Raw genomic sequence first — 13,542 nt, forward strand, 5'->3', positions numbered from 1 at the left:
TTTTTCATTGCTCTTGTCCTTGTCATAGAATCCTCACAAACGTATTGTATAATGTTTAGGTACAATGTTACAATGTTAAGGTAGTACGAAATGTAATATTTGTGCAGTTTGTTTGCATAGCAACAGAAAGTATCATGTTGTTTGACTGCACAATATGAAAAAATAACAAGATCGCAATAATGGCCTATGCAATATGCATACCGCAAAGACATGCAATATTTTGTTTTTCATGAAACTGTATCCTTTTATCTGATTTGACCAGTCAGATGCAAACTTAAACACTCATCCATCTACCCATTCATCCATTATCCACCACTTATCGGGTCATGGAGGCAGCAGCTTCGGCAGGGAAGCCCAGACTTCCTCTCCCCAAGCTGCATCTTAAAACTTTCCCGGAGGGATACCAAAGCATTCACAGGCCAGCCGGGAGACATAGTCTCTCCAGCGGGTCCTGGGTCATACCAGGGGCCTCCTGCTGGTGGGACATGCCCGGAACACCTCACCAGGCAGGTATCCAGGAGGCATCCTAATCAGATGCCTGAGCCACCTCATCTGGCTCCTCTAGACGTGGAGGAGCAGCGGCTCAAGTCCCTCCCGGATAACCAAGCTCTAACCCTATCTCTAAGGGAGAGAGCCCAGACACTCTGTGGAGGAAATTCATTTCAGACACCTGTATCCATTATTTTGTTGTTTTGGTCACAACCCACAGCTCGTGACCATAGGTGAGGATAGGAACCTATATCGACCGGTAAATCGAGAGCTTCGCCTTTTGACTCAGCTCCTTCTTTACCATGACAGACCGACACAGAGTCTGCATCACAGAAGACGCTGCCTGTCGATCTCAGGCTCCATCCGACCCTCACTCGTGACCCCAAGATACTTGAACTCCTCCACTTGGGGAGGATCTCATCCCCAACCTGAAGTGGACACTCCACCCTTTTCCGACAGATGACCACGGTCTCAGATTTGGAGGTGCTGATTTTCATCCCAGCTGCTTCAAACTCTGCTGCGAACCGCTCTAGGGAGAGTTGAAGATCGTGGCATGAAGAAGCCAACAGTACCACATCATCAGCAAAAAGCAGAGATGCAATTCTAAGACCACCAAACCGGATGCCCTCAATGCCTCGGCTGCACCTAGACATGATGTCCATTAAAGTTATGAACAGAATCGGTGACAGAGGGCAGCCTTGGCGGAGTCCAACACTTACTGGAAACGAATTCGAGTTACAGCCAGCAAAGTAGGTAGGTTTAAAGCGGAAATTAACCCAAACTTATTTTTTTCAAGAATACGTTCTATACAGGGGCGGTGCGGTAGTCGACTGGTTAGCACGTCCGCCTCACAGTTCAGAGGTCATGGGTTCGTTCCCGGCTCTGGCCTCCCTTTGTGGAGTTTGCATGTTCTCCCTGTGCCTGCGTGGGTTTTCGCTGGGTACTCCAGTTTCCTCCCACATTCCAAAAACATGCATGGTAAGCTGATTGGACACTCTAAATTTCCCCTAAGTGTGATTGTGAGTGCGGATGTTTGTTTGTCTCTGTGTGCCCTGCGATTGACTGGCAACCATTTCAGGGTGTCCCACGCCTACTGCCCGAAGACATCTGGGATAGGCTCCAGCACGCCCGTGACCCTTGTGAGGACAAGCGGTATAGATAATGGATGGATGGATGGATGGATGTTCTATGCAAGCCCACTAGTTGAAACAAGGCATTCTGATAAATATTGCGTTTGTGGAATAAGAGTTAATCCACCCGTTTTTAGCCATCTCTGGGGGAAGCCATTTTGTCACTTCTTTCGACTGAAAATGACATCACAACAACCCAGGGCTCAGGTAATGACCAATCACAGCTCAGCTTTACAAAACAGGCGAGCTGTGATTGGTTGTTCCCTGAGTCCTGGGTAGTTGTCGACAGAAGTGACAAAATGGCCGCCCCCTGAGATGGCTAACAAGGGGTGGATTTTGCTGCTTAACTCATATTGCACAAATGCACTATTAATCAGAATGGCGTGTTTCAACTAGTGGGCCTGCTGGGAACATATTCTTGGAAAAAAATATGTTTGGTTTAATTTCACTTTAAGGTTAATTTTTTTCAGACAGTGGTGGTCTTATTCCAATGAAGGGAAACCCTTTTACCGTGCTGACAGTTTCGGCTCTCACTTCAGCCTTCATCAAAGCTGCCACTGCTTCCTTGTGACGACACTCAATGTCCCTCACCTCCCAAGGGACATAGACAAAGTTCTGTCAGAGGTGGGAGTTGAAACTCTTTCTGACAGGGAAGTCTGCGAGATGTTCCCAGCAAACCCTCTGCCAGGTCGGACCGGCATCTTCCCCCACCATCAGAGCCAACGCACCACCAGGTGGTGATCAGTTATCAGCTCCGCCCCTCTCTTCACCCGAGTTTCCAAAACATGTGGCCTTAAATCCGATGACTTGACTGCAAAGTTGATCATCGAAGTGCAGCCTGGGGTGTCCTGGTGCCAAGTGCACATATGGACAGCTTTATGTTTAAACATGGTGTTTGATGATCTAATTTACTAGCTAAGAACATATAGAGCTTACTTATTTTGCTGCATGAAAAAATGTACTTCTTTCATTAGAGAAGAAAAATATTTCCTTAGATACATGCTTAATATCACAATAATATCCACAGCACTATAGTCAACATCCATATCACATGTTTTTTTCAATATCGTACAGCCCTTGCTCTAAACATATTCTTTGACAACATCTGAATGCAGATCCAGTGGTGTGTATTCCCTCAAGTTTCTTTATTGGGGAGAATGGTATTCCTTTGGAGGTCATTGCTGGCAGTGTGTCTGCTGAAGAACTACTGATTAGAATCAACAAAGTACAACAGGTAGGAGCCCTGACTTTGCATTGCACATTTTCATATCTCACTCCTTGTTCGTCCAAATGAGTCTGGGTGCAACACCCCATTCTCAGGCCCCTCCTACCACGTACTTGCCTTCAAAGAAGTATTCTACAGACTTCAATTCTCCACCACCGTCAGTCCGGAAATATGTCAATTACTTTCAAAAAATTTTTTTTTATTTTTTATTTCAGGTTTCAATATAAAATTGCTTTCCATCTATTCTTAATATTAATATAAATTTGAAAGAACATTTAAAATGGTGTATTTCCTGCTAGGTTAAGCATATGGCCCCAAGAGACTTTTTTTGTAGGTTTTGGGCTGTTACATATGCCTCCAACTTTTCACAGATCTTATTGAAGAATACAGCTGCGGCTGGTTTGTTAAAAGGGGGCGCTACTGAGCCATTTTGTCAAATCCACAAAATACACTTGTAAAAAATAAAACATTGATCATTTTGCCTAAGGCGGACTACCCTCTTGTACCCCATGGGTACAGGCCCGGCCAACAGGCGCTCACCTACGAGCCCCACATCCAGGCCTGGCCCCAGAGGAGTTTTTTTAGTCAAAAAAAAAAAAAAAAAGACTAAATGAAAGCAGTCTTTTTAGCCAAAAACCTCAAAATTAGATAAATAAAATTGTATTGTATTGTCTTCTAATTTGTGAAGTGGGTTAAAGTTTCTTTTTTTTGACAATAATCTCCTTAATTTAGTAAACCAATAAACTCCAAAGATGGATCAAGGAGGCTATGGAAATAAGGAGACGTGGTGAATGCACCATTAACAGAGACGAGGCTCTGGGTCGGGGAGCCTTATTTTGAAGGTTCCCCCGACCTGGTCAGTTGTTTTTAGACACGTCACAAGGAAACAGTGATCGCTCCGAGGAAGGCTGCAGTAACAGCTGAAACTGTCAGCATGGTAAGAGAGTTTTTCTCTTACTAAATTAAGAAAATTGTTGAAAAAAAGTAACTTTAACCTATTTTACAGATCTAGGTGATATGTACAACTGGGACTACTTTGTCAAAAAAATTCTAGGGGGAATTGGTGAGCTATTTATGAAAAAAAAAAAAGCATAATAAACTAATACATTATTGATGACTTTGCCAGGCCTGATGTGTGCAAAAAGTTTTTGTGATTGTTTAGACCCTCAAGAGCAGCACTGTTTTATTGGCCAACTATGCGTGGCTACGGCAACAGTTGTTTGCGAAAAATTCCAAACTTCGTGTTATGACATCATAAAGACCTAAACCAGTGTTCACCAACTTTTTTGGGGATGAGAGCTACTTCGTGGCTACCGATTGGTGCCAAGGGCTACCGGTTTGACACACACTTCTGAAATAGCATATTTGCTCAAATCACGTCATAATCAGTCAATCATAAGTTATTATTATATGTTACAAAAGATGGGGAAAAATATTTTCCTCACTCGGCTAAGTCAACCACAAAAATTAGTTGTCAAAAATTTCTGCTGCAAAATGAACCGGGGGTTGGTGGTTGGAGTTGGGGGACGGGCAATTAGCTGAGTAATTAATTGAATAATCGATTGGATAATCGATTCTAAAATGATTAATTAGTGACAGCACTTTTTTGATGATTAATAACATTAATTTATGTGAAGACGCTGCTCATTTTAAAGATTTCTCACAATAATTGGGAAACTGATAAATACCAAAATGCAACACGTTATTCTATAAATCTCTGCCAGTGCTTATATTTTTGAATGATCACTTAAACAAAATTCGTTGACACTCACAATGCCCCATCACTGGTGAGCTATTCTTGGAACAGGCCCGCGGGCTCCCATGACCCATGGCGTAAACACTCTTCCGAGCAAATATGAGGTAAATGTGGTTAACCCGCTGGGAGAAAAAAAAATCAAAGAATACAAAATATATTTCCTGTAGCCTTTAGGTGGTGCTAGCACTTGGATGAAAATTAAGTTCATAGATGTCCTCAGGCCTACAATCGCATCAATTGTGTGAAATCTTAACAAGATGTGATCCTGTGGGCGAAGTCACAGCAGCTTTTGTCGTCAAAGTGATCCAGAATTTTAAAGTAAATTCAAAATGGCGGACTTCCTCTTAGGTTTAGCATATGGCTCCAAGAGAATTTTTTGTAGGTCTTGGGCTGTTACATATACCGTATTTTCTGGACTATACGTCGATCTGGAGTACAAGTCACACCAGCCATAAAATGCATAATACAGAAGAAAAAAAAAGATATAAGTCGCACTGGAGTATAAGTTGACCCCCCACCCCCCCCCCGCCCCCCCAATAAACGCGATTTATAGTCCGGAAAATATGGTACCCCGATATTATTATTTTTTTGTGTTATAAAATATGTTTTGTAGATCTAGGTGAAACGTACAACAAGGGCTGCTTTGTTGAAATTTTGTAGAGGGCGTTACTGAGCGTTTTTTTTTTTTAATTGCATGATAAACTAATAGTCCATGGACCAAAGTCCAAAATTTCACATATTGATACCACTGAGGGTGACAAAAACTAGTAACAATTTTTCAAAAGGTACATGTACACAAATGATTGATTATGATAACCCGTCCTAAATTGTAGCTGTGTCACAGTTATCAGCACATGAATTTAATCCCCCCCATTCAAGAATTTGGATTCTTGGCACTGGTGCATATTCAAGTTAAATCTTTCTCTATCATAAAGGTGATTGTTTTTGGTAGCATTTTAACATTTAAACCCATTTTTACATCTGTTTAACACAAAATGAGGTCACAGACACTCTTCAAAGTGTCAACAAGTAGTTTTCTACAATTTTCAGCCTAAACTGTTACATTTATTTTAGCATAGTAGGAGTAGGAATGACACTGATACAAATGACAAAAATCAAAACACTCACATGACTGTAACAATTCAAGAAATGTATAATATTAAGATATTGTTCCACTCATAGAGGTTACTGGGGGCCTATAGTTGAATATGGGCTGAGGCGAAAAATTTCACTTGCTATCCCCCAAAGTGGCAAATTTTCTTTAATATTTTTAGCATACCTGTAATAAATAGAAGATGCAAGCTACATGTATAGCTAGCCTAGCTATTTATATATTTTAGCAAAGCGTCTAGAAAGGAGGCATAATATCACAGTGTTAAAACAAGATGATTAACACTACAGGGCCCCAAAAATGAAAGTCTCTTTTTGTTGAGGTTTTTGATCATAAATATGCATTCCCCCAACCTGACTAAGTCCCCAAAGTTGTGAGTGAAAGGATCCATGTTTCCCTTTCCTATGGCTATTTGTATCAACATAGATCAAATACCACTGTCAAACGGGCCGTTTCAGCAGATGGGTTATCTACGTCAGTAACCCCACCTTTAGCAGTTTTATATGTCACTAACACCACCAACTAACCCACCCTTTTTGGTAGTACATCCCTCACTCAGCGCGAACTCTACCCTCAGCCAACAAACTACTGCGCAGGTACAACAGGACAAGATAGAAACCAGAAATGCCCATCGGAGCTGCTCTGTACCGGAGTGCACAAAGGACAACAAAAACATTTTTCTTCTCCCTACATCTGAGCCACAGAAAGGCTTGTGGAGGTTTATTTATAAATCGAGTGTGCCCAAACAACTCGTTCGTTTGTGGCAAACATTTTTCTGACGAGTGACGACTGTTGCAGCAATTTGGGACAATACAAATGTAGATTCGCCGGACATCTTTCCCCGACCCCAGATCCGATACCAACTCTCTTAGGAACTGCAAGTACCCCTGTCCAAGTAAGTGTATTTTCGAAGTAATTTCCTTCAGTATGTGTGATAATATAGACTTGTTTGAGTCATTAGCTTCGTAGCAAACAGCTCGATTGCAGTGGTGTAACATCGATGCTAGCTCGAATCATGTGAGTAACTCTTTACAGTTATAAACGAATGCTGTTTGTAATTGTAATTTGTTGTCATTTTTCCCATCCTTGAAATGAGATGCTTCTTTACAAATGTATTTCTGAATCTCGTGCTGCTGTCGACATTGGCGTGTCGTTATTCATAGTGGCTTTCTTTGTGTAAGCTACAAGTACGGTACTGTAGTAGTTACCAGTCTACAAGATGAGAAAGTTCACAACAAATGGCTCCAAGCAGGTATTTCACCAATACAGACCTACATAGCTACATTTCACCTGAGATCATATTGTACTAATGTTTTCTAAAATGTTTCCATGTCGTTCGGAGAATCACCAGCTTTTGAAAAGGTGGAAAGGTTGCTTTCAAAAAAACGAACGCCGAAGGATGTTGTTAAACTAAGTCCTCATCTCCAAACTAATTTTTGGAATCTTATCATTCCCTCAAACTTCGTTTTGCCCCTAAAAATGTTCTTTCCCTTCATTGGAATGCTGTGCGGTTTAAAAAAAAGGCGTATATTTGACACTTGTGATTCCAATTGTATACATTAATACTATTATGCACACATTTTCCTAATCCGTCAGGCTATATCTGGCTGCAATGCATCACAATGAAAATGCTGAGCGACCATAGGCAAAGACAAGGGAAGGTGTGCCTCGCTTCAATTTTTTCTTTACGAAAGCAATTCAGGGGGACTACAGAGCCATACCTCTGAAGACGCAGTCAACGTTTCAGGGTTCATTGAATTCAAACAATTGTTTTGGGGTTAAATGATTTATCTCTATATATTACATGAAATATGCAGAAAGACGCAAACACAAAAATACAATTTAACCAAATATATGTGTCCTTGTTGTATGTTACAGATTACATTTCAGACTTGATGGATCTCATTTTTGATGAAGTCTTTTCCAATCCCGTGCCATACACTGATGCAATTTTGGCCATCCCTGGACTGAGGACCCATCAGCCCCATGATGAGAGGCCTGACAAGGACAAGGTTGTTGCCAGCTATGTCTCAGGGTTCAGACCAGGGCCTGTTTGAATCCGGTGTAATGGCTGTCCTCTGGAAATTCTGAGTCGATGCGTTGGACCACACGTTGGAATTACCACCGTGATTGAAGAAACTTTCCAAATACATCTCTTTATTTTACTCATTTGCTAGCTAGTCCATTTAATATTACCGTTACGCGACGGAGACAACTTGACATGCGTTAAGAGTCAGTCATAGATGTATGTAACGGAGATAATCCGGTCACTTTTCAAAATAAAATGTTTTTCAGCCTCGGATAATAAAGAAACTGGAAGTACTGTACTTTTTGGGGTTTTTTTTTCTTTCATCTGTGCGGCCCGCCGCGGCCCAATACCGGTTCGCGGGCTGGTGATTGGGGACCCCTGCTGTACACTACATTGAGTTATACTACTACATGATATTGATATATCCTTGTCCAGGATATTTGTGGGGACTGAAGTGTGACTGGAGTACAACTGAACAAAAAAAATTTTTTTGATTGGGCACCTAATTTAGAAATATATTTGATAACTGTCATTAAACAGAGAATGCTGTAATTATACCTATTATAATGACATTTTGTACAAAAAGGTGGCATTTGGTGATCACCTACTGAAGTGCAGAAAAGCATGTGTCAACATTTGCGGAGGTGAAAGACGGTAAACAAGCACGTGAAACACGTGGAACAGGCATGCCCTGGCCATGCCTTGGCCGCGCCCCCAACAAAATCCGCTGGTTTCACCCTCTGCTGTTAGTAGACCTTCCTATTGGAGCCCGTAATTCTACAACAAGGTGGAATTTCTTGAAAAAGTGTTTTGAAACAGTATTAGGGCATCCAGAGTTTGTTTTTGTCACTGCAAAGCTTATTGTAGGGGCTCTTTAACACTTTATGATGAAGAATAAATACACATTTGAATGCATGTGAGTGTGTTTCAAGGTGAGCTGTACCCCCTTGGGAAAGTTTATCAAGTTGAAATAAAGTTCCAGTTGAAACTTAAAAAACATCAAAGTAGAATTTGCCACTTTCGGTGACGGCTACTCCAAATTTTTGCCTGGGCCCAAATTCAACTATAGGTCCCCAATCACCTCTATTAATGGAATATTACATTTACTGAATTGTTACAGTCCTATGAGTGTTTTGGTTATTATTTGTGTCAGTGTCATTCCTACTTCTCATGTTTTTCAAATAGAGTTAACAGTTTTGGCAATTTTGAAGAGTCCCTGTAACCTATTTTTTTATGATGGAAAAATGGTATTAAATAAAAGCTATGAATCCCCCTTTTACATAATTTGCTTCCTTTTTTTAAATGATTGGGCATCCCCATCGTGCTGCCGTGAAAGACAGGTTTGCATTGTATTGAGTATATTTGGTGAAATGCACCGTAACTTTCGGACTCTGTTGCCAACACGAATTAGCCCTTACAGTGTAAGGTTTACACTACTTTACCCACAATGCTTCTGTTTACATCACCCGGATTACCACCACTGTGTATGTGCGTTGCAGCCAGCGGGAGAAGAGCGAGACGCGGCAGTCTCGAAAGAAAAATAATGTGCCAAATATATAAATAAACGATCGTCGACGTCGTCGTGATTAGTCGATTAATCATGGCAGCCCTACTGTACAGTATGTCGACCAATACCATGATATAGTGTTTAGAAAACATTTTTTCCCCTGTTGTTGTCACAGTTCTTACGATGGTACAGACAAAGTTTATAGTTTAGATTATATAATCTCAGTTGAACTATTTAATGGATGCCAGAAAGATCGAGACACGGTTGTAGAGCCTTCTCTTGGAGATTGCGGAAGAAGAGCTAACCCCCTCCCCCATGATTCCTGCTCTTATACTTTTGGCTGCACATCTACAAGGTTGGGTGACTCTGCCTAGCCCAAGTGGCAATGTGTGACCGACCGCACAGTTTATTTATAAGCCGAGGCTGAAAAATATATTTGAAAAGTGACCCCATTCTCTCCTTTACATCTATAACTGACTGTTGTCTCAATCATGTAATGCTAATATTAAACTCACAAGCTAGCAAAATGAGTAAAAAAAAAAAAAAAGATGTATTTCGAAAGTTTCTTTGCACTGGGGAAATGCCCAAATGAAGATTCAACACAAAAGCCTATGCCCTAGAAGAAAAAGAAAGGTGCATTTCACAGACAGTTTCAGGAGACCTACTTGAAATTTGGATTTATCACCACAGGGTATTCAAACCTAACAAGCTCTCTCTGCACAATATGCGTCGAGCAGCTCTCCAGTGAGTCAGTGAAGCCTTCAAAACCTACACTACTCAACAAAAGTTAGGGATATTTGACTTTCAGTTGAAATTTATGGAAAATGTAGAAAGTTCACACTACAGTGATGTCATATCATGAAAGTAGTGGATTTAAGTAGAAGGTGGATTATTTCCTCATCTCAAACAATTGAAACAAAAGTTGACAAAAATGGTGGGTACATATTGGCTGAAATTTGTGCCACTAGAAATTGAATCTGAATAATGTATATTTGAAAAGCAACATTTGAATAATTGCATTGAAAAACTGAATTTGAATTACATAAATTGAATTTTCATTGTTTAATTTGAATCTTTACTTTAAAAAACGGAATTCCTAGTTATACAATTTGAATTCCTCACTAAAAATTCAAATCTGTATTTTTTTTTTCACATTCAGTTTTACAAATACAAATTCAAATCTTTTCCACACAGATTCCGTACACTTGTCTTTTCATTCAGTTTCATGAGTAAAAATTCAGTTCCTTGAGTAAAAATTGAGTTTGTGTGATGAACCATCCAGCCACTAGAGGGTGAGCAATTGATTGCAGAACTCAGATCTCATCTTTGTCCAATCAGCATCTTCATTTTGATCATGTGACACAAGCTCTGGACACCTGCCCACACTGTAAGCAAAAGCTCGTCTGGTGACAACAGTGGCTGATGCATAACGCTCTTCTCGATGTCTCCAACATCGTTGGCGGCCATCATTTCTGCTCAATGTGAATCGACTTTCATAAGAGAACAGCACTGAGACCCGCTGGTCCCTCGTCAAGTGTAAATGCTCCCTGCCCCATACAAGATGATGACGCCTTTGCCTGATGGTGTGGTCAGGTGCCCCTGCAGGCCATCTAGCGCGCAGACCACGCTGATACAATACAATATAATTGTATTTATATAGCGCATTTCACAACAGCTACAGCTGTAACAAAGCACTTTACATACAACAACAAAATAGCCATAATACAACAACTGAAATAAATAAATATGTAAATAGTTTTGAATGGTGAGACGTGACACTTGTGCCTCTCACCTCCCTTAAACGTGCCTGGAGTTGTGCCACTCTAAGCACAGTGGCCACTTCTGTCTGAGAATGTCCTGTTTGAAGCATTACAATGGCAAGGTACTGTTGATCCATAGTTAGGTGTCATCTTGTTCTCATGATGTCCAAATGCGAACAGTGCACTGTGCTCTAATTGAACCAGAACATGCATTGGTCGATTCAAGGATCAAACACCTGCTGTGAATTTTGCCGTTAAACTCCTCGTTACAGAACAGAAACTTGTGCAAAAAGTACTGAAACATTTAACAGTTGGACATGTGCATTCAAAAGCTTAGAGATGGTCGCATTAAATTCATCTGTTGTAGGATCCAATTTCTATGTATTATTTTTGACATTAAGTTCTCATTTGTGCTATGTAATGATAATTTCTGTTTAGTGTGCTCCATCTACAGATGAGGAGGTCCCTTTAAACGAAATGCCCGCCCTATCAGCGGGAGTTTTTGGCTGGGAAGCACACAGTCTTTAGACATTGGTTTGGAACACTGACATTAGAATTGTTTGACACGTGGCTATTTGTTTGACTAATGTTTTGTTTACTTTATTAATTTTGATAGCATACAACAGTACTTTCCATTCAGAGGAATATGGACAATAAACCAATAGCATTTGTATTCTAATCTCAACAATTACCTGGACATTCATCTTTTTAAGCGTCTGAAGCAAATTACCCAGCAAAACTCAAGTAGAAGCAAAATGTTGTAGTCACTACACCTGTAAAGTGCAAAAATGTGTTTTAGGCTCGTCCTGAATTTTCACCCAAAAGCCAAATATCCCTAACTTTTTGCGAGTAGTGTATGTCAAATGTAAGTGCCTTTCAGAGTGGCTTGAGAGTGACATACTTGGTGGCTAACCACATTGCTAAGGCTAAAAAGCTATGCATTAGTGGGAAAAATAAAGAACATGAACGCAAATAGGTTAGTATGTACTGTCCTGAAACTGGTTTATTCCGGGACTGTGCTTTTTATCACCTTTGATGTGGATGTAACCTGTTTCTGGCGTGATGTGTTTCGCCCTGGTGTGTATAAGATGCTGCAGACTGTAAACTGCAGGACCAATTGAGTGTCCCTTTGGGGACAATAAAGTAGATGAAATGAAATAAAAATGAAATTTCCAATCACCCGAAATACAAGACTTACCACCCCCCAAACCCACTAGTCGCTGAATGGTTGACGGTCTGCAAAGGTAGAGACTCCAATGAAACAGTCCGCAGCGAAAAAACAATTTGGGCCCACTGTACTAGGGTAAAGTAGTGTATGCATTTTTCTATTAGTAAAAATACTTGTTTTCCTTCAACTGATGGCATGGAAATTTTCCAATGTTAAAGCCAGCATATTTAATCGACCCACGTGGTCCCAGTCGGTCGAGTCAGCCAAACGACGTTGAGAACGGACTTAATCTATACCACGTCACATGCAAGTGCCGTGTACCTTGCGGTCCCACAGACACAATGACATGTGCCTTATATTATTTTTATTTCACTGATCACCACGCTGTGCCTGTGTGTCTGTCTGTAGTTTTTGTTTGATATTTTTTGTTTGTTTGGCGGCGTATCTGCTTGTGTGGCGTCTGCTTGTGACGTGAAGATTCCGTTCTCGTCGCCGATTGGCTGTCGCCCACGAGGGATGGACCGGGTCCACGTGGTCAATTAAATATGCAGGATGGAACTGGTGGCGGTTAGGCTATCCCTAGCTCTGGTAAAAGCAATAATGGTTAGGATATCTCTGTTTGTCTGAGTACAAATGGACAAATGGGGACAATGCTATGATAGCATCCCATATGTTGAGCTCACAGCCACATCTCAAATTTTGGGAAGGGGATTTGTGTGGCTTGTTTAACAGCATCTCAGTCCTCAATTATTTTTTTCTTGCATTTTGGAGAATGTAGAATTTCTTGTTTGGGTGCCATCAAACATCAACAACAGTACTTGTTTTCAGCTATCGCTGAACAAAAAATGTGTTTGCTACGTGTTCCTCAATACACTTGCAGAAATTACAGTTGCAACATTTATGTGGACTTCTTCAGATGCATGCACAAAAAAATGGCACTGGAATGGTGTCACAAGAGACAGCTGCTACCAGTCCAACACAACCTGCCATGGCTGCACTCTCATCTCCTTTGGTGCCCCTCATACCACCAGAAGAGTTCATGAGGCCCCCTGCAATGGAAGCCTTGGAACCTAGAGAGGCAACTAAAAGTAAGAATGCCAAGTTATCTTTAAATTATGTTGCTGGTGTCGTATAAATTAAATAAATAAACAAAACTAATACAACATCAAAATGGCAACGAAACTACTATAGCACATCCTGTTGCAGAAGCCACCTGCTCTGAATGTAGAGAAAAAGAAGGCACAGTCCCACGAGTTGAGAATCACATTTACCATAATTATACAGGGTGGTTTCCTAACGTGTCTGCAGTTCTACTCTATTAGTACTCTGAATGAGTGGTCTGCCCCAATTTACAAATAATTAAAAAT

General features: G+C 40.8%; 1 protein-coding gene and 1 long non-coding RNA gene across 7 annotated transcripts in view; both read left to right on the plus strand.

The window, feature by feature from the left end:
- ubxn4 (UBX domain protein 4) overlaps positions 1-13,542 on the plus strand; it is a 147,772-nt gene that overhangs the window by 40,742 nt on the left and 93,488 nt on the right. For 5 of the 6 annotated variants that reach the window (XM_086051129.1, XM_086051130.1, XM_086051126.1 and 2 more), the window contains exons 4-5: positions 2,735-2,853; positions 13,092-13,263. In XM_086051129.1, the coding sequence (XP_085907255.1) occupies positions 2,735-2,853; positions 13,092-13,263 (291 nt within the window). Of the gene's footprint in view, positions 1-2,734; positions 2,854-7,589; positions 7,724-13,091; positions 13,264-13,542 lie in introns of those variants that run through there. The other variant, XM_086051131.1, reaches the window with a different exon arrangement.
- Positions 2-2,728, plus strand: LOC147136025 (uncharacterized). The gene is made up of 3 exons (XR_015089494.1): positions 2-722; positions 799-1,242; positions 2,090-2,728. It is a non-coding gene; the product is annotated as an uncharacterized LOC147136025 (long non-coding RNA).

Source organism: Filicampus tigris, chromosome 14, assembly GCF_054856515.1.
Source record: "Filicampus tigris isolate MCC_2025a chromosome 14, RoL_Ftig_1.0, whole genome shotgun sequence".
Taxonomy (NCBI): Eukaryota; Metazoa; Chordata; class Actinopteri; order Syngnathiformes; family Syngnathidae; genus Filicampus; species Filicampus tigris.